The sequence below is a fragment of the Saccopteryx bilineata genome, chromosome 1, assembly GCF_036850765.1.
Source record: "Saccopteryx bilineata isolate mSacBil1 chromosome 1, mSacBil1_pri_phased_curated, whole genome shotgun sequence".
NCBI classification, from domain to species: domain Eukaryota; kingdom Metazoa; phylum Chordata; class Mammalia; order Chiroptera; family Emballonuridae; genus Saccopteryx; species Saccopteryx bilineata.
Genome location: NC_089490.1, coordinates 147116880 through 147138389, shown reverse-complemented (window position 1 = coordinate 147138389; position 21510 = coordinate 147116880). Strand labels below are relative to the sequence as shown.

At 39.6% G+C, this 21510-nt stretch overlaps 1 protein-coding gene and 2 pseudogenes across 4 annotated transcripts; all 3 read left to right on the top strand.

The window, feature by feature from the left end:
- LOC136321020 (olfactory receptor 7E178-like) overlaps positions 1-6209 on the top strand; it is a 78298-nt pseudogene extending 72089 nt beyond the window's left edge.
- LOC136333289 (zinc finger protein 699-like) lies at positions 3266-16162 on the top strand. 4 transcript variants are annotated; one of them, XM_066272237.1, is made up of 7 exons: positions 3266-3555; positions 3720-3808; positions 7496-7548; positions 8726-8852; positions 12102-12200; positions 12893-13076; positions 13926-16162. In XM_066272237.1, the coding sequence occupies exons 3-7, from the start codon at positions 7501-7503 to the stop codon at positions 15469-15471; spliced, it is 2004 nt and encodes a 667-aa protein (XP_066128334.1). In that variant the 5' UTR covers positions 3266-3555; positions 3720-3808; positions 7496-7500; the 3' UTR covers positions 15472-16162. The 4 variants fall into 4 exon arrangements, with proteins under 4 accessions (XP_066128334.1, XP_066128326.1, XP_066128343.1 ...); XM_066272229.1 differs by having other exon boundaries at positions 3266-3642; XM_066272246.1 differs by having other exon boundaries at positions 3404-3419.
- A 129-nt stretch (positions 16163-16291) lies between these two features.
- Positions 16292-20648, top strand: LOC136333387 (olfactory receptor 7E178-like; annotated as a pseudogene).
- The last annotated feature ends 862 nt before the right edge of the window (positions 20649-21510 follow it).

Here is a 21510-nt window from a genome sequence, read left to right as displayed (position 1 = left end):
CAAACAATGCTCTGTTATTTCACACTGAAGTCAGATGGTTGTCAAGAGGAAAAGTTTTAAAACATGTCTTTGAGCTTCGTGATGAACTGAAAACATTTTTTAATCAGAAAGCAAGACCGCAATTCGAAGCACTTTTTAGCGATAAAACTGAGCTGCAGAAAATAGCTTACTTGGTGGACATCTTTGTCATCTTGAATGACTTAAATTTATCACTGCAAGGACCAAATGCAACGTGCCTCAATTTGTCTGAAAAAATTAAATCATTCCAAATGAAACTTCAGCTTTGGAAAAATAAATTGGATAAAAATAAAATTTACATTTCCTACATTATCTGCCTTCTTTGAGGAACATGACATTGAGCCAGACTTCCATAGGAGGCAGATCTTTTACACTGCAGAATCCACACAGCAGATTCCTCAGTGTGAGGCCTCTTTCAGTCTATTGGGAGTGGCAGATTCCACCTTTGGAATTTTTCTGCTCTAGGAAAAGTTCTAGTGTGAAAAAAATTAAGCAACATGCTCTATATTTGAGCGGAATCTGCTGCGGCCTCCCATTGACTTGAATAGGAGAGGAAGAAATGTGTTGGAAACTGTCATTTCTCCGCCTCTTATTGAAACCAAAAGGAGGCTGCGGTGGATTGTGTGGTAACCCGAGATTCTTGGGAACTCTCTTCCACAAAATCTGTCGCACTCCCAATAAAATCAATAGTAGGCGGATTCAATGCCGGAAACCGCTGATTTCAGCAGTCTCCTCATTCAGAATATGGGAAAATAGTGGGAGATATGGGAGATAATTATACATTGGGGAACAGTGTGAACTACATCTTATAGTGGTCTCTTATAGTATAAGACTGATGTAGTTCACACTGTGTAAATGTATGATGCTTTGTGTAAGTGTAAGCTGCTTTGTGTACTGTGTAATGATTACACACAAAGCACCTTACACTTACACAGTATTGTGTGTATGGTGTCTGTACTGTTTTTGCATTATTAACCTTTTTTACACCAGCAGGCTGTCTTGCAGGCTCTCTTGGCTCTCTGCCTTTTGCCTCTCCGCCTCCTAGGCTTCTGCCCTCAGGAGCTTGCTGCACCCGCCCACTGATGATGTCAGCAAGCACCGGACACATGTAATGCACTGCTATGGACAAGCAGCCACGCTGCTATGGACTGTGGAGCGTGGTGTGCGTTCAAGCTGAATAGCGCTGCTGCAGATGGTAGCGCGGCTTCTCAGCGGCTAAAGCCATCGGAAATATGTATTTTCCGATGGCTTTAGGCGACCCCTGTGTCCCTGTGTTTTGGTGGTTCGACCCCCACCGGGGTTGTGACCCCACAGGTTGAGAACCGCTGTTCTACATCATCTAAAGAAGAATGAATACAAAGTTTCAAAGAAGAAGGCCCAGATCTGCCAAATGCAAGTAAAACAGTGGTCCCCAACCTTTTTTGGGCCACAGACTGGTTTAATGTCAAAAAATATTTTCATGGACCAGCCGTTAGGGTGGGACAGATAAATGTATCACGTGACCAAGACAAGCATCAAGAGTGAGTCTTAGACTGATGTAACAGAGGGAATCTGGTCATTTTTTAAAAATCAAACATCATTCAGACTTAAATATAAATAAAACGGAAATAATGTAAGTTATTTATTCTTTCTCTGCAGACAGGTATCAAATGGCCCATGGACCGGTACCGGTACATGGCCGAGGGGTTGGGGACCACTGTTGGAGAGACTGTGGAGAAAAAGGAATCCTCTTTCACTGTTGGTGGGAATGTAAAGTAGTATCATTATGGAAGAAAATATGGTGGTTCCTCAAAAAATTAAGAATACAACTACCATATGACCTGGCAACCCCTCTACTGGGTATGTAATCCCCAAACTAAAAAACATTGGTACGTAAAGACAAATGCAGTCCCATGTTCATCGCAGCATTATTCATAGTGGCCAAGACATGGAAACCAAAAAGTCCTTCAATAGAAGATTGGATAAAGAAGAGGTGGTACATATATACTATGGAATACTACTCAGCCATAAGAAATGATGACATAGGATCATTTACAACAACATAGATAGACCTTGATAACATTATACTGAATGAAATAAGTAAATCAGAAAAAACTAAAAAGTCTACGATTCCATACATAGGTGGGACACAAAATAGAGACTCATGGACATAGATAAGAGTACAGTGGTTTACCAGGGGGAGGGGAATGGAGGGTGGGGAGGGAATGGAAGAGGGGGTTGAGGGAAGGGGGTGAGGGAGGGGAGGGGCATAAAGAAAAGCAAATAAAAGGTAACAGAAGAATATTTGACTTTGGGTGATGGGTTTACAATATAATCGAATGTGCAAATGATGTGGAGATGTTTTCTCTAAATGTAAGTACTCTAGTTGACCAATTCACCCTGTTAAAATTAATTGTCTAAATAAAATTTTTTTAAAAAGTATATAGTCGTTGGACTATATAAAATTAAAGATTTTATACAGATATATCATAAAATAAGTTAAGGAGCAAAGTTATGTTATTAATTCAACAGCTGCAAAAACATTTGATAACATTAATCAACAATTGATAAGATGTATATATAAACCAGATTTAAAAGGGACTTTATTAACTTAATAAAGGTCACAACTTACTGCAAATAGATTGATAATCATTACTGACCAAGAAAAAAATTCTTTCTTCTTGACTAAAACATAGTTGAAGAGACACTGAACAAGCAAAAAAATGTTAATATAAGAACAAAAAAAAAATGGACAGAAAATTTTATTTGTATTTTAAGTCCAAATTTAGGAATGGACAACTACTGAAGGTCAGCAAGGTTTCCAGGTAAATGTATCTATATAAATAATTATCGACAATAGCCTTCCTCTACATGACCAATTATCAATAAAGCAATGGGAGGGAACACCAAAGGCCTAATGAAGAAAGTGAGTGAATGAAGGAGATCCCACGGGTTGTTACAATTTACGTTTTCTGTCCAGTCTCTGACTCTTGAGAGGGTGGATAAGAGAACAAGGCTAACCCTGCACGCACCTCGTTTCCCTGATTCCCGCACCTCAACCTGTCCCCACTTTGAGCCCGCCTCTCAGAATATTCAACCAAGATCCGCCTTATAAGACTAGTCAATCAAACCTCGCCCGCTGACCTAGTCCAGTCCCAAGTCCATGCAACCCCAACTGCGCATCTCTCCAGGGACAAAACTAGCCATTCTCTATTGTACGTTGGAAACGGCGATCTCCCAGTCCCCCGCCCCTCCTTGCCCTTCCCAGCCAACGTACCCTTATTTTCCAGCTTCCCAGGCCCCGCCCCTTTCGCTGGGCGTCCCGCAGAAGCCGGAAGTAAAAGTGTTCTTTTGCGCCTGCGTGAGCCACGAGCCCAGTCTCTCCGAATCCTGACTGTTCTCTGACCTCAGTCTTCACTTGGGTCAGCAGTCTTCCCGGCTTGGGTCGGCCCTGCCTCAGGTCCGGTGGCGGAGGCGGAGAGCTCGGCCTTGGAGAAGCCAGAGATCAGAGCGTGGCCGCCGCCGAGACCCCGCACCCGGGCCTCCGATCGCCGCTAGGTTACCTCAGAGCCCCGCCCGCTACGCCCGTGGCTGTTGCTCGTCTCCAACTCCCTGAATCGGGCACTCTAGGCTGGGTCCAGTCGGGTGAGAGCAAAGGGCAGTGGAGAACAACCCTTGTATTTATAATTCGCTTCTAAAAGCGTCCTTTGCTCTCTTTCCAGAAAGAAAAAGCATCCCTGCCTTTCCCGTCCTGGGGACGAGAGACTCACCTGGTCGTCTCTTCGCCAATCTGCGGATTTCTGCGTGTTCGGTGAGCAAGGGGCTGGCATTCGGCTCCACTACGTCCCCCCATTCCTTCCCGTCTGGTGCAGGAGATACTATAGTTAGTCTTTATGTTACCCTGCTTGCGGGGACCCGTTTGCTCATTATATCCAGGTGCATACAAGTGAACTAATTATTAAGTGTATTTGTAACGGTCGTCGCCGAATGCAGCTATCCATTGTAATCATTTGTGTGTAGATCTTTTTTGAATTTAACACATAAAGTATGATCATCCGCCAGTATTAGCTGTTTTTTTTTACCTTGTACCCTGTATTTCTTTAGTGCGCTTACCAGGACCTTCATCCAGTTCATGTTGAATAGCATAGAATTTATATCCTTGCCTTGTTCCCGATCCCAGAGGGAATTATTCTATTTCACTGTTAATTACGATGTTTGTTGTATATGTTTGTAGATTTTTTTTTCTAGTAAAACGTGTTCCCTTCTGTTAGAATTAATTGGAGTGAAAAGACCAGAGTAACAGGCTTTATTGAAAGGAAGGAAGGAACCCTGCCGGCCTGACACGCAAGGGAGAGTCCCCAGCCAGGCACAGCCTGGTTGGGACTGGGTTTTGGGGGAGGGGGATAGGAACGGTCCTGCGGCATTTAGCCCATTGGCTGCTGGACCAAGGAGGTTCTTTCATGGAAGTTTGCCAGGACTTCTTGACTTATGAAGTCAGACATCCCCTTGCGGTTGGACATCTGCTGCAACCCTGAAACAGACTTACTGGCAGGTTAAAGAAATGAAACCTAAGACCTTATAGTTCTGGTGGTTTAAATTTTTATCACCAGTGAACATTAATATAGATCAGCCACTACTTTGTATCTAGTGGGATGAGTCATATGACCTTTTTCTGTTAATGAAGTGAATTATATTAATTGATGATTTCATTTTCAACCACTTTTTATTCTTCGGACAAAATGAACGTGATTTGTGATTAATATCTTTACTATTTATTTGTCGACTGCACTAATATATTATTTGCACTAATGTGTATGAATTTTTTAATTGTGCTTCTCTGGTTTTGGAAATAATCGAGAAAACTGTTTCCACCCCTATAATGGAATGTTGAAATTTTTAGTTATTTGGTGAGCTTGCTGAGAAAACAATTTGTAACTTCTCTTTCCTTTATGAGTTTGTTTTAAGTACCGAGTTATTTTTTTCTTTAATGACTGGATATAATCAAGTATATTTTAGATCATTGCTGGAAATTTTTACTTCTCTCTCTCTCTCTCTCTCTCTCTCTCTCTCTAAATGAATTCATTACTTGCACATTTTCATTTCTATTCCCTTAATTTTTTTAGTTGTTTTTTTCTTACATGTGTAATTATGACTAATTCATAACTCCTTTTGTCTGGGCTCTGTTCCTAAAGAAAATTGCTACGGGTTTGTCGACTTTATTAGTTTTCAAAGGACACATTGCTTGCTGGCTTTTCTGATTTTCTTTATTTGTTCTAAAGTATCATAATTGTATCTTGTTTTCACTTTTCTTTCTAACCATTTATACTGTTCTTTCCCCAACCTTCAGTGGTTAGGCCATTGTTACTGATTTTTTCTTCTCTGAGATTTGATGATATTTTTAAGTCTATAAATATATGTACACAACCACAACTGTGGATTTCCAGTGCTATCTGAAAGTTATTTTAATTTTCTGCTTCTGTTCTGCCATTTGAGTAACTGACTCACTAAAGAAAAATATGTGTGCATTTCCTTTCCCTATAACGTGCTTCATTTTTATATATATCTGCCACCACCTGATAGTTTCTTAATTTCCTGCCCACCCTCAAAAAATGATGAAGTCCATGTGTTTCAGGGTTTTTCTGTTTTGTTTAGTGCTGTATCCCCTGTGACTGCATGTGGTAGGATCAGGGAAATGTTACCTAAGTGAACATGAAATGAAGGAGCAGGAGGTAGGGGCCTTAAGGGAAACTGCCTTGTTCTAGACATAGATCTTAGTCAAGAGAAGGTATTCAAAGATAAAACATTTGAATAGAATGCTTTATTTGTCTACATTGGGTAGTAGGCCCAACAGGGTTTTAGGCCAGACCTTGATAATGATAGGAAATAAGGGCCTCACTAACAGCGAAGTTATAAATATTTGTTCAGAAATTTACTTCTTGGGCATTTAGGCTTTGAGCATAAATAGACCTGCATACACACCTGACAGAGGGACTCTCTAATTGGGTAACATTGAGTGTGTGTTTAATTGACTGCAAGATTCCTGAAGTAGTAATTAGTTGTAATATGATTTGCAGGATTCCTATGAAAAATAAATAATTTATTTATAAAGGTATGGGCATCTCTTGCAGTCATTCTCTGTTACGATTTCTTTACAGTTTGGACTTGCAAGGAATAAGACACATCAGATGAAAGTAGTGCAAGCAAAGGGCTGAAATTCTTGAGGCGGAATCAGCCCCAAGAAACTGTGCCACTGCGTATGTATTGAGTTTCAAAGGCCATAGCTCAGCAGATAAAGCTAGAAAGCTACAAAAGCCTTTTTTCCCATCCATACCATCCCCATCCCTGCACATCCACTGTTTCCTCCATGATCAAGGACACAAGAAGAGTCAGAGTCTCAGAGCTTATCAATCATAAAGAACATCGGTTCTTGGAGGCATTCTTCCAAGAATCTGTGTACTTGGATTCAAGTAACCCCAGGCCAGTCTCCTGTTATGGTTGACATACTCTAAGATCTCTTGTCTCCAAGTAACCCCTGCTCTGAAGTTAACTGCTGTTTAGATTTGTGCAGGGCCTTTTCCTACAATTCTCACATCATGGTTGCTTAAATGGAACATGTTATTAATATAGTAAAGAAATCACAGTTTTTATTGGCTTTAAGATATATACTTGATCCACTGCAGTGGATGGAACAGTTGTGTTTTCATTATTTGAAATTTGTGCAAGAGCATTGTAGACATTTCTATCAGAGGAGGCACCCTGCCAACTTCACTGAAGTATTTTTCTGCTGCTGCTTCTGTTCAGGTAAACGTTTGCAGCAAAATTACAGCATGGCTGTCTTCTCTGCCTCCTCTGTGTGGAATTTAGGCCGTTGATCTTTTTTAAAACCAGGTTTCAGGAACCCTGCAGCCTGTGTGGGGGAGCCCATTGATTAGAGGCTGAGCAGTAATGCCTGTTAGCCTGCCAACAGATGCAGAAGTAAGGAATATTGGGAATGGAGCACCCAGAAATCTGGTATATAAGACCACTGTGTGTATTCTCAGTATATTCTGAAGGTTGAAGGTATTGCTTGATACTTTTTATGCTTCTCAATATCATGGGCAAACTGACAGCTTAAGTTTTAGACTGCAGTGAAATTACTTGTAAAATAGGACTCTTAAACATCAAAACAAAACAAAACAATAACTCAACAAGAACCAGAGCATAGTTTTCTAGTTCTAGATGAGGTAAGATTACTCCACCTTCTTACAGGATCAGTGTGTTTGCTTCAGTGTCTCGGACTTATTATGCATAGGCGTGTGAGGGTATTTTGTGTTTGTGTGTGTGTGTGTGTGTGTGTGTGTGTGTGTGTGTGTGTATAGGGGAGGCTTGAGAGGAGTGGTCCCTTATAGTGTGCTGTAGCATCCAGGCTCATGATTGTGTGAATTGTGAAGAGACCTAGAGGATCATGACTCTTCTGCCTCAGTTGTAGCTTCTCAGCATTCTGTCTTTCTTCATGAAGGGAACATGGGTGAGGAAAGAAGCACCTCGGAGTTCCAGAAAAACATGACACAGGTAAGTAAGAGTTCATAATTTCCCAAGAGAATATTCCTATTTAACCAGTTCCTCGAGATCTGATTGTTTAGAGCAGGGATCAGCAACCTGTTTGTGTATTAGGGCACACAGGAAGTATGTCACTTAGTTTTTCCATTTAGTTGTATACTCACTTATTGCTTCTCATAAGCACCTAGATTTGGGATCAAACCCATGACCTCTGTGCCACCTGGATTGTATGTATATATTTTTTGGTGTTGAGTTTAATAAATTCTTTATAAATTTTGGATATTAATTCCTTATCAGATATATTGGCAATAATATTCTACCACTTAGTGGGTTGTCTTTTCACTTTGTTAATGGTTTCCTTTGCTGTGAAAAAGTTTTTAATTGATGTGGTCACATTTTTAATTTTTTCTTTGCTCAAGGAGATGTATCCAAAAAAATACTGCTATAAGAGGCATCCCAGATTTTAGTGTCTCTGTTTTCTTCTGGGATTTTTTGAGTTTTAAGTCTAATATTTAAGTGTCTATTTTATTGTGAGTTTATTCTTGTGCATCCCTCATTGTGTTTTTATTCATTAAACTTCATCCAGATTTGACCACTGTTTCATGTGGTGCTGATCAGTACACTGGGAGAGAAGAAAGCTGGTGAAATTGTTTCTGGAAAAAAGAATTGTTTCTTTCATAGTTGAAATTAAAACTAAGTCCTCACTTAACTTTGTTGAGTGCTTCTGTATTTTTAAATAAAACAACTAATAATAAACCAATTTCACTGTAGACTAATTGATATAAACAAGAGTTAAGTTCCCACAGTATCTCATCAACATTGTAACAAAAAGAAGTCATTCCAGGACCTGCTGTTTCATTTTTAGAGCATTTCTCTCACTTTTGCTATATGCTTTGGAGTATTGTGGATCATGTTAAGACGAATTATTTCCCATCAATCTGTGGAGAGAGAAATTGTGTTTTTTAGTGGTGTTGTGATGTCTGTGATACAGGACTTGGTCAGTCAGGAGCATGTGTGCGGGAAAGAGAAAGAGAGCTGCTGGCTGAGTACGAGGGTTGTTGTTAGAAGACCATACAGTTTTCAAATGTCCAGTGAATGGATTTTCTTTGCCCCATATTGTCACCATCATTCATACTCCTTAACTCGGGGTATTGGTACCTTCCTGACCAGAATATGTGGGATGTTTCAGGGCCCAGTGGTCTTTGAGGATGTGGCTGTGGACTTCAGCCAGGAGGAGTGGGCTTTGCTGGATCTCGCGCAGAGGAGCCTCTACAGAGATGTGATTCTGGAGACCTTCCGGAACCTGGCCTCACTAGGTAAGAAAGGCAACATTCCTATGTTTAGTTGTTTAGAAAACAAATATGACAAATCAAAATCATTCTTTATTCTAGGATTTGGGCTGAGGAATAGGAATACATTGGTAAATATGACAGACGTGGTCAGGGTCCCCATGAAACTTATAGTGTAGTGGCTTGACCATGAAAATAAACATCTGTGTGTAGAACTGTCTTTTTATTGTGAATGAAAGCCTCAAGGCTTACTGGGGGTTGAAAGTGTGGGCATAGACTTCAGGGGTCACTGAAAGGCACAAGGGAATCTTACGGTTTGAGACCTTCTGAAAATTTTGCTGACATCAATGGTCTTTACCCAAAGACCACCAGGAACATACCTAAAAGTTAAACAAGTTGGGTTTGTTACTCAATCCAGTGAGAAAAACACATGACACAGGGAGCCTGGGGTGTCTCAGTCCAGAGGGTGTTGGTACATATTATAGGATTTGAATTTTGGTTGAGTGATTTGAGGATGGCTCTGTGGATCAAGCTGTGTTAGTTTCCGAGGCCTTTTATAACAAAGTACTGCAAACTGGGTGACCAAATACAAAAGAAACTTTTTTATTCACATTTCTAGAGATGGAAGTACCAATTCAAGTTGTCTTCAGGGCCATGCTCCTTCTGAAGCTCTATGGAAAAAATCCTGCCTGTCTCTTCCTAGCTCTGGTGGTGGCCAGCAGTCATGGTATTCTTGACTTGCAGATGCATTTCTCTAAATCTGCCTCCATCTTCACAGACTTCTTCCTTTCTGTCTCTAAGTCTGTCCCTCTTTGTAAGGACACTAGTCTGTGGATTCAGGGCCCACGCTAATCCAGTATAACTTCATTTTAACTTGATTATATCTACAATGATCCTACTTCCAAATATAGCACCATTCTTAGATTCTAGGTAGATATAAAATATTTAAGAAAAATGTATCTATTTTTAAAGCAGTTCAGCAAAACCGAATGGAAGATAGAGATTTCCTATATAGCCTGTTACCCCTACACATGCACAGCCTTGCCACTGTCAACATACTCCACCAGAGTCCTACATTTGTCACAGTTGATAAACCTACATTGACACATGATCAACAACTAGAGTACAGCTTAAATTAGGCTTCACTCTTGGTATTGTACCTATTGTGCTTTGGACAAATATGCGATGACATACATCCACTGCTGTAATATCATAGAGAGTAGTTCCACTGTCCTAAAAGTCCTCTTTGCCTTCCCAATTCATCCCTTCTTCCCTTCTATCCCCTGGCAACTATTGATCTTTTTATTGTGATTATAGTTATCTCTTTTTGTGTGTGTGTGTGTGTTTCTGAAGCTGGAAACGGGGAAAGACAGTCAGACAGACTCCCGCATGCGCCCGACTGGGATCCACCCGGCACGCCCACCAGGGGCCGACGCTCTGCCCATCCGGGGTGTTGCTGTGTTTTGACCAGAGCCACTCTAGTGCGTGAGGCAGAGGCTACAGAGCCATCCCCAGCGCCCAGGCCATCTTTTGCTCCAATGGAGCCTTGGCTGCAGTAGGGGAAGAGAGAGAGAGGAAGGAGGGGGGGAGGGGGGGAAGAAGCAGATTGGCGCTTCTCCTGTGTTCCCTGGCCGGGAATCGAACCCGAGACTTCTGCATGCCAGGCCGACGCTCTACCACTGAGCCAACCGGCCAGGGCCAGTTATCTCTTTTTGAGAGAGTTATACATTATGTAGCCTTTTCACATTGGCTTCATTCACTTAGCAACATACATTTAAAGTTCTTTTATGTGTTATCATGGCTTTGATAGCCTATTTTTTATTGCACTGAATATAATATTCAATTGTCTAGATGTCCATTCATCCATTCACCTATAGAAGAACGTATATAGCCTGACCAGGTGGTGGTGCATTGGACAGAGCGTTGGACTGGGACTCAGAGGACCCAGTTTTGAAACCTTGAGGTCACTGGCTTGAGTGGTTGCTCATCTGGTTTGAGTACAGCTCACCAGCTTGAACCCAAGGTCTCTGGCTTGAGCAAGGGGTCACTTAGTCTGCTGTTGCCCCCTGGTCAAGGCATGTGAGAAAGCAAGCAATGAACAACTGAAGTGCCGCAACGAAGAATTGATGCTTGTCATCTCCCTCCCATCCTGTCTGTCTTTTCCTATCTGTCCCTCTTTCTGTCTCTCTTTCTGTCTCTGTCACAACAACAAAAAAAAGAACATATATACTGCTGCCATGTTTTGGCAATTTTGAGTAAAGCTGCTATAATGTATGTGCAGGTTTTGTGAGGGCATGTTTTCAACTTGTTGGATAAATTCCCAAGAGCATGACTGTCCAATCATATGGGTGGCACGGTGACCCTAGTTTTGTTTTTGTTTTTCACTGTACCATGGTCTCAGAGTTACCTTGTCTAAGATTGGTATTCTGTGAGATTACTGTAATTCAACAGGAGTACAAAATATACTGGTTGTAAATATCAGACTAATTTAATATTATTGAACATTAAATATGAATATCCAATTAGCTTTAAAATTTAGTTATTGATTTTAGTGAGAATAAAATGGAGAGAGGAAGAGAAGAATAGAAACAGACAGGAACATGGATCTGTTTCTAAATGTGGCCTGACTGGGGATCCAACCCACAACCTGTGTGCTTTGGGATGATGCTCTAACCAACTGAGCTGTTTGGCCAGAGCTTCAATCAGTCTTAGCCATCAGAGGCTTTGTTACAATTCCTCACCTCTAAAACATTTTTTTTTGTATTTTTCTGAAGTGTGAACTGGGGAGGCAGAGAGACAAACTCCCTCATGCGCCCTACTGGTGTCTACCAAGCATGCCGACCAGGGGGCAATGCTCTGACCATCTGGGGCATTGCTCCATTGCAACTAGAGCCATTCTAGTGCCTGATGTGGATTCCATGGAGCCATCCTCAGCGCCCGGGCCAACTTGCTTCAGTGTTGCCTTGGCTGTGGGAGAGGAAGAGAGAGATAAAGAGAAAGGAGAGGGAGAAGGGTGGAGAAGCAGATGAGTGCTTCTTCTGTGTGCCCTGCCTGGGAATCAAACTTGGGACTTCCGCATGCTGGGCCTATGTTCTACCACTGAGCCAATCAGCCAGGGCAACATTTTTTTTTTTTTACAAATATTTTATTGCAATTAAAGTCACACTTGGCGCTAAGTTTGCAGAATCAGAAGACCAAAGTGTCAGCCTTGTCTCCTGGAAATGTCTGTGGTTCCTCATTGTTTTCCTGTGTGTGACATGCCTTTCTGTTTAACAGGGTACGCACTGCATACACCCTGGCTGATCTTCCAGTGGAAGCAGGAGGAGGATCTGGAGATGACAAAGAGAGGGCCTGTCCAGGGGGAGCGCCAGGAAGGCAAGAGTTCTTGGGAGAAACTCTCTAGGTTGAGGGATATTCATTTGGAAAAATCAAGTGAAAGCCAAACATTGCTGTTTTGTCTGAGATATATTTTCCCCATACACCAGTGGTCCCTAAACCCCAGGCCGCGGACCAGTAGTGGTCCATGGGCCATTTGGTACTGGTCTGCAGAGAAAGAATAAATAACTTACATTATTTTTGTTTTATTTATATTTAAGTCTGAACAATATTTTATTTTTTAAAAATGATCAGATTCTCTCTGTTTCATCTATCTAAGACTCACTCTTGACGCCTGTCTCGGTCACATGATACATTTATCCAACCCACTCTAAAGGCCGGTCATGAGAATATTTTCTGACATTAAACCGGTCCATGGCCCAAAAAAGGTTGGGGACCACTGGGTTACACCATTGATTACTATTTGACTTTTTATTAACAGTCTTTCTTGTTTTTGAAAAGACTTTCCTTGTTTCCTTTTTGTAAGTTGGTATTTGGTCATGTACATTTTACCCTGTTCCTATTTGTTTTGTTCTCCAGTAATACCCTGTTTGTATTACTATCCATGAAAATCTTCATGGAATATTTCTCATTCAGTTTCTTATCATTTGACCCTGTGCTTGGAAGCAGAGTCTTGAAATAGTCACACTTGGAAAGCCCATTTTCAAATGTGCTTTTATCTTTTGTTTCAGATTCTGACACTCAACTTAAGACTAATGAATCAGTCACTTCACAAGATATTTATGAAGAAACGGTATCCAATGAACAGGAAATAGTAAGATTGAAGAGGAATGACGCACAGTCATCTATTTTATACAAAAAGTGGGAATACCGTGGTATTGACTATAAGAACAAAAACCATGAGAGACATTTGAGGTGAGTTGCATTCATAAAAAAGAAAGTAGTGCCTCATAATAGTATCTTAAATTGTCATAAAATGTAAAGAACACATATATAAAACTTTTCAAAAGTAGTAATTTCATAAAGAATTTTTACAAGATATTCTTACACGAATGAGACTGTGATTTTCAATGTTTGATATAATTCTGTTGTAAGCATTTATGAGAAAATTTCCATAAGTCAGAAACTCAGTGATACATAATGTAATTAATAGTTCAAATGCTATAGAAACGTTCACTGAAATTTATGTACTTTTACTGATCAATGTCACCTTTATTGAATTAATTAAAAAAAAACAAAACAAAGAAGGTCCTGGCCCATTGGCTCAGTGGTAGAGCATTGGCCAGGCATGGATTTCTGATTTTGATTCCCGGTCAGAGAACACAGAAATGCCCATCTACTTTTCCACCACTCCCTCTCTCCCCCTTCTGTCTCTTTGACTCTGATAGTAATGGCTCAGTTGGTTCAAGTGCATTGTTGTCAGGTGCTCAGGATGGCTCTGTAGGGCCTCCTCTGCCTCAGGCTCAAAATATAGTTTCAGTTGTGAGCATGGCCCCAGATGGGCAGAGCATCAGCCCCAGATAAGGGTTGTCAAGTTAATCCCGGTCGTTGTGGAAGTCTGTCTATCTCCTTTCCTCTCATTTGGAAAAGAAAAAAAAGGTAAAAAAGAACAACAAAAAAATACCCAACTCAGTGTAAGTACCAGCTCTGTGGGAACTTTCAGTTTATAATTATAATTTCCACTCTGTGGAAAAAATATATAATTACTGTTAATGGTAAAAATGTATTTATTACTAATATTGTGCTTCTTATTTTTAAATGAAGTCATGTGACAGAGAACACCTATGAATGTAACCAAGAAAATCAGCATAGACAACACTTCTGTCAAATTTCAAATCTTAATGTACTCCAGAGATCTGCTGAGGTACAATTCTGTGAATGCTGTGAATGTAAAATGGTCTTCACAGATCATGTTTCCCTGAAGACCCACGTCAGTTTGCACACGGGAAGCAAACCCTACCAGTGCAGGGAGTGTGGGAAGGCTTTCCATTCCCTCGCCTGTTTTCGGAAGCATATGAAGACCCCCGAGGAAGACAAACCCTATGAATGTCAGCAGTGTACCAGAGCCTTTGGCTATTCTTCATTCTTCAGGGCGCATATGAAGCTTCACTCTGGACAGACAAACTGTGAATGTGAGCAATGTGGCAAAACCTTTAGCTGTTCTTCATCCCTCACAGAGCACAAGAGAATTCATAGTAGAGAGAAGCCTTACAAATGCAAGGAATGTGGCAAGGCCTTTAGTTCTTCCTCTCACCTCAGAGTACATTTAAGAATCCATTCTGGTGAGAAGCCTTTTGAATGTAAGGAGTGTGAGAAGGCCTTTAGTTTTCTCTCATCCCTCACTGCACACTTGAGATTGCATAGTGGAGAGAAGCCTTATCAATGCAAGGAATGTGGGAAAGCCTTTATTAGTTCCTCCCACCTTACAGTGCATGGACGGACTCACACTGGGGAGAAACCTCATGAATGTAAGAAATGCGAGAAAGCCTTTCATTCTTCCTCAGCCCTTAGGATTCACATGAGGACACACACTGGGGAGAAGCCCTATGAATGTAAGGAGTGTGGGAAAGCCTTTCGTCAGTATTCAGTCCTGATTTTACACATCCGAATGCACACTGGAGAGAAGCCATTTAAATGTCTGGAGTGTGGGAAAGCCTTCAGTTGTCCCTCAACCTTGCGAAGACATGTAAGAAGCCACACTGGAGAGAAACCCTATAAATGTAAGGAATGTGGAAAGGCCTTTAGTTCTTCCACTCACCTCATAATGCATATAAGAATCCATACTGGAGAGAAGCCTTATGAATGTAAGGAATGTGGGAAGGCCTTCACTCGTTCCTCATCTTTCACCGCACATTTGAGAGTGCACAGTGGAGAGAAGCCTTATAAATGCAATGAATGTGGGAAAGCCTTTACTAGCTCCTCCCACCTTATAGTACATGGACGAACACACACTGGGGAGAGACCTCATGAGTGTAATAAATGTGGGAAAGCTTTTATTTATCCCGCATCTCTTAGGACTCATATGAGGAGGCACACTGGGGAGAAACCCTTCGAATGTAAAGAGTGTGGGAAAGCCTTTCGTTACTCTTCAGGCCTGACTGTACACACCCGAATGCACACGGGAGAGAAGCCTTTCAACTGTCTGGAGTGTGGGAAAGCCTTCAGTTGTTCCTCAACCTTGCAAAGGCATGTAAGAAGACACACTGGAAAGAAACCCTATGAATGTAAGGAATGTGGGAAAGTCTTTGTTTATGCTGCCTACTTTCATAGGCACATGAAAACTCACTCTAGAGAAAACATACAAATGTAAGGACTATGGGAATGTCTGCAAAGATTTTCAGATCTAAGACAATGTGAGAATTTACACTGTGGAGACATCCTATGACTAATAAAGTAGGTAATTATCCCTCATCTTTTAGATGACTGAGAACTCACAACTGAGAGAAACCCTTTTATGTAAACCATGTGGTAATGCCTTCAAAAATATTGCTTATTATAAGTCAAAGTTCCTAACAAATAAATGTATAAGAAAATTTGCACTAAAAGCAAAGATCAGTGCCTCACCCTTAAAGTGGAAAGTTGGCTCACTTGTTTCTGGTTTGCATTTTCTTATACGAATAATTAGGGTGATAAATTTCCCTTAATATTTTTCCACTCTGTTTTATACTGAGCTGCTTTTATTTGGGTTTAGATGTAAATGTTATTTCCATCATTAAGTGTGAGAGTGTATTTCTTCAAATGCAGGCAGGAGTGGTCCTTTTATTTGTTTCTGATTAACTCATTGCTAAGTGTGTAGTGATCATGGTATGAACACTTTAATATTTGTTATTTCTTTTGTATTTAGCTTTTGTAATTGGTCATTTTATTTTGATCTAGTATGGCGGACACTGGAAATTGCCTACTCAATATTTTTCACCCATTTTATTATTTTTCAGTCTACTAGTTTTTATTATTCAAAGCTTTTTCTGTTTAACAAGTAATTTAACAGAAATTGGTAAATGCATAGTTCTTCAAAAAGTGTCTCATCTGATGCTTTTGTATTTCATTCTTTGTCTTTGCTTCTTGCTGATAATGGGACCCAATGTTTTGAGAATACAAAGAGTCCTTGCATTTTATCAATAAATTCACTCCTCCAGTAAATTAATTTCTGGTTACAAGACAATAAACAAATACTTATTAATAAATATGTATTGTGTTCTACCTATCTTAGATGCCACATATCTCTGGGGATTGCTGGTGTTCTCCTTAGTCCCAGATAAGGAACGCCAGTATAGAGAAGTGGGGGATTCCACACACCTTTAGTAATCATGGCCTTAATTTAGGGATTATAGCATTTTTCATAAATAGTAATGCACTTTACATCCCATTTTGGAAATCTGAGATACGGGATTATCCCCTACATAAAATAGGAATTTCATGGAATGACTATACCTAAATATTTCAGAAATATTTCCAAAAGTAGCAAATAATTGATAACAACTAATTTTTTTATTGGAAAAGCAAAGGTAGTAAGTAAGAGGTAAAATTGAACTTGTAATGATTTTTATAACACAGCCAACCACCATGGACATATCATATAGAAATACTTACTTGTATGATATGAAGAGAGGCAGAAGAATTTTGATAAAGGATTCCAAAATAAAGAATTGACAAGTAAAAGAAATTCCTCAGGTAGTACTATGCATCAGTTAAAGTATTACACCTAAATGTGTGTACTTCAAAGAAAGATTTAAACAATAGTGTCATAAACAAGCACGTTTTAGAGACTGTGTGCAGTAAAGTACTATTTACATAAATTTCCAGTAAGCTCCATAGAAACATAAACACTAACATTATGGAAACACAGACAGAAAATACACTGACAAAATGAAGGACAGTGTTTGCTGCTGTGGAACAGGTATGCAGGTCAATAGGATAATGCCGGAATTTAGAAAATACCAATATATTGGCAATATTTTAATGTATAAAATATGTATTTGAAGGTAAATATTACTTAATACTTATGTTTTAATATTTATAGATATAATAGGTAATGTTATTTGAACATTTTCTAAGTGCCTGGCCATATTCTAAGGCTGTGTTACCACCACTGAGCATCATGTATGTATAGATTATTATTTAATAGCTTCTAGGCTGTGGCCAGGGCATTGTACATTTTACAATATTTACAGGCAACCATAATAACATAGTAAAGATAATCACTGGTCTGACTACTCTAGTTTTAATTTTATTTAATTTTTTGGAACAATTGACTTTACTGATGTGGAAACTCCTCAGTATTTGTTACATTAGTATCTATACTTTTCTCTTTTGTATTTTTTTCCTCAAATCTAAATCACTGTGTGTACTGTCAAGAGAACTAAAGATCAGAGTTGGCTTCAGGGATGTGATTTAAAAAGTACTGTATTTAAGGAGAATTGACTTAAAATAAAATTGATTTAAGGAGAAGGCATAATAATGCTGGGTTTCACACCTGGCTTGGGGGCTTCTCATGATCCTGAATATTTCAACAGTAAATAAGGGAGTTGGGTTCAATTTGAACAAAAGCCTTAGAATTGCTACATTTAGAAACACATATACAGGCTTACCGAGCCATCAAAATGGAGATCAAAAAGCTAAGAAGCGGGTTAAAACTGCCCAAGTGTTCCCCTGAGTCTCTCTAGAATTGCTATGTAGTCCTCTCTAAGGTGAGATATAGGAGGCAAGTTTTTACTTTTAAAGTTAATTATTGTTTAATGATTGATAACTGTCTGTTACACTAATGCCATGAGTTGTGGTCAGTGATGCTCTATGATTTTGTGTTTTTAACCAAAACATACCTAATCAAATATGAAATCTACAAGGTCAAGGTTGGGAATATGTTTGATAAGAGTTTTAAAAAACAACCATATGTCTGAGTAAGTATATCAGAAATTGAAAATGGTACTGAGAACCCAAGATAACTGGCTCATAAAAAGCTATCTTGTTAAAATGAATACTTGACCATTTTGGGGGGGGGTCAGGGGATTTTATTTATTTCAAGAGAAAGAGTGAGAGAGTTTGAAGCATTAACTCAATAGTAGTTGCTTCCTGTATGTGCCTTGACTTAGCAAGTCCAGGGTTTTAAACTGGTAACCTCAGCAGTCCAGGTCAAAGCTTTATCCACTGCAGCAGAGGTCAGGGAACAACACTTGACTTTAATGTAGAGAGCAGATAATGTGTTCTAGCAATGATACAGGTTATCAGTATTCTTGCATTTTCTTATACTGTATTTAAATATTTCAGGCTGCTTTTAAGTGCTATTTAATTAGACTGATTATTTTCTTAGAGTGTCAAGGATATTTTTAATTCTGTACTTCCTCTTAAAGAGTAGGCTCCAGTTTAGGTGTTCATGGATTTGCTATTTCTAAATGTTCTTGCTCCTTTAACATTCTTCAAGAAAATATCTCAACATACGTGTGCATGGAAAAGGATATTATGTAAACCAATGAATAAACTCTTCTAAGAAAATTGGACTTGAGACACTGAGAAATATTGTGGAAGCCACTGGGGTGGATGAACCTAAATGTGAAGACTTTACTTGTGAACTGCTTGAATCCAAATATGTACACGTGCTAGGACACAGTGCTTGATTTATTTTTCCAACTCTTCTTTTACAAAAGTTGCCCAGGCTAAATTGAACCAGAAAATCTAACACGTGTATCAGAGTTCTTCCTCATGGGTCTGTCAGATGATCTGGAACTGCAGTCTTTGCTCAGTCGGCTCTTCCTGTCCATGTACCTGGTCACCCTGTTGGGGAACCTGCTCATCATCCTGGCTATCAGCTCAGACTCCCACCTGCACACCCCCATGTACTTCTTCCTCTCCAACCTGTCTTTGGCTGAGATTGGTTTCACCACCACTGTGAATATTAATTGTGAACATCCAGACTCACAGCAGAGGCATCTCCTATGGAGCTGCCTCACACAGATGTCATTTTTTATGCTTTTTGTATGTATGAATGATCTCCTGATTGTGATGGCCTATGACTGGTTTGTGGCCATCTGTTACCCTCTGCACTACTTAGTTATTATGAATCATCGACTTAGTGGCTTGTTCTGTGACCATTCTCTGCTCTTCAACCTTGCCAGTTTTGAAATCCTCACCAGTAACATGTTTGTTTATTCTACTGGTGCCATATTTTGTGGTGTTCCACCTTTAGGAATTATTTTCTCTTACTATAAAATTATTTGCTCCACTCTGAGAGTCCCATCAACAGGTGAGAAGTATAAAGCCTTGTCCACCTGTGGTTCTCACCTGTTATTTGTTTAATTTATGGAACCACTGTTGGGGTGTACCTCAGTTCTGCTGTCTCACCTTTACCCAGGCATGGCATGGTGGCCTCAGTGGTGTACACTGGTTACCCCCATGCTGAACCACTTCATCTGTAGTCTAAGGAACGGAGACATCAAAAGGGCTATGCAGAAGTTTCTCAGAAAACCAATCTGATCTCAGTGCTCGTGTCATCCATTTGAGGTGTAAGTGGGAAAATGCAACACAACTAAACATCAAGACCTACAAATCCCACCTCTCTTGTTCTATCATTTACGTAGATCTCCTGACTTTCACTCCTCTCCTTGTTTACCATCTGAATATCAATTCTTTTTATATGTCTAACAGGACTGGGGAGTTTCCTGAAATCCTTTTTTTGTCATAAGCACTGCCTGACTGAATATTATTACATCAATGGAGATTTCTGTAGTTAAACATTGGTGACCCAAGCATCCCAGACTGATAAACAACACTTTCTATGTATACTAAAACTTATATCCTTTGACAGCTCTGAATTTTCCATATAAATTTATCGTCTATCAACTTTGTTTATGCAGGTATGTGATTATTTCTGTTTCTAAACCTTGGTTTTTATTAAGATCATGCAAAGCTTAAAAATACTAACACTGGATCTCATCACCATGTATTTTGATTTCATGGGACTAAAATATGGTCTGAGTATGAGGATTTTAAAGAGCCTCCTGGTGGTTGTAGTGTGGAGCCAGGTTTGAGTACTACCTATCTAAGTCAGATCTTTCCTTCAAAAATGGCCTAATATCTTGGTTCCACCTGCTCATTGATAAATGCTGAAGAATCTGAAGAAAATCAGAGGTAAAAGGTGGAAAAGGAGCCTATGGTAGCAATAGAAAATGTGTTTTCCCAGTTATTACTGACAATCTTTCTTCAAGTACCCTCTCTATACCATATAGCTGGGCATACATGCTTATGTTGAAGCTATTGCATCTTCTCCAAACTCACTTGTATCCTTTCTGATGTTGGGATGGAACTCTTGAAATCACTACTGTATTTTTCATCTTATGTCCATTTTATATACTGTCAAAAGTGTTAATAGTCATGTTCTAAAAACTCAACTTTTCCCTTAACGTTCCTTGAGAAGTAGTGGTATTTTCTTTCTTCACTTGGAATTGCTGTTACTGGTTTGTTCTTTGCCTTTCAGACTTCTAATAACTCTTTAAGCAATATCATATTAAAATTTGTTCATCAAGGTGACTAATTGTTTTTTCATGACTGTGCTCTTACTGGTAATATGAAATGAGGTACAAACATATTTTGAAGTGTCAGCAACAGGAAGGTGGCAAAATAAGCTCAGTAAGAAGTGTTTGTAAATGATGTGTCTTGGCCATGAGTATGTAACTGGAAAATCAGTGGTGAGATTGTATTTATAGTTGCTGTGTGCTCTAATGATGCCTGAGGATCATGAAGTCACTGGTTATCACATGAAATTGGCCTTTTATACTACTATAGAAATGCCAAGAACCATGATTTTAGCAAAAGGGTATTCTTTCCTCTCACCAGTGATAGTCTGGTTAAGACTTCACTTTGTTACTATGCTTCCCTGTCTTTTGTTATGATAACTGAAGCTTTGTGGACTCCTTTTGAGTTCTACACAATTGTATACAAAGGAATCTTCATATCACTTAGTGACAAACCAACCTCCACATTCCTCTTACTCAGAAAACCTGGATGAGTAGTATTTAGAAGGTTACAATATACAACTAACCACATACATCCCAATTTTTTCAGGAGAAAAAAAGGAAACCATTTTTATTAGTTTTTTCAGATGAGAGAACACAAATATAAAAAGTTTTGGAGTGAGTTGATTTCTTTCTCATTAGCATAAATTAGAACTGCTGGGAACATTCGTTAAATTTCGCTGTGGAATGGTTGAAGATTGGCCTGATGTTGATGGAAGAGCTCTCCTTGTATTACAGGAATCAAGTGGTCTTGAATCTGTATGACCAGAAGTGGTATAATGAGGTCTACAGAAGTTTTCAATGGAGAGGAAGTTCTACCCACTTGCCAGGTTGTCTCCAGTGAA

Coding starts and splice junctions, on each gene's coding strand:
- LOC136333289 (XM_066272237.1), top strand. CDS start 7,501: ATGGGTGAGGAAAGAAGCACCTCGGAGTTCCAGAAAAACATGACACAG. Junction 8,853..12,101: donor CCGGAACCTGGCCTCACTAG/GTAAGAAAGGCA, acceptor TCTGTTTAACAG/GGTACGCACTGCATACACCC. Junction 13,077..13,925: donor AACCATGAGAGACATTTGAG/GTGAGTTGCATT, acceptor TTTTAAATGAAG/TCATGTGACAGAGAACACCT.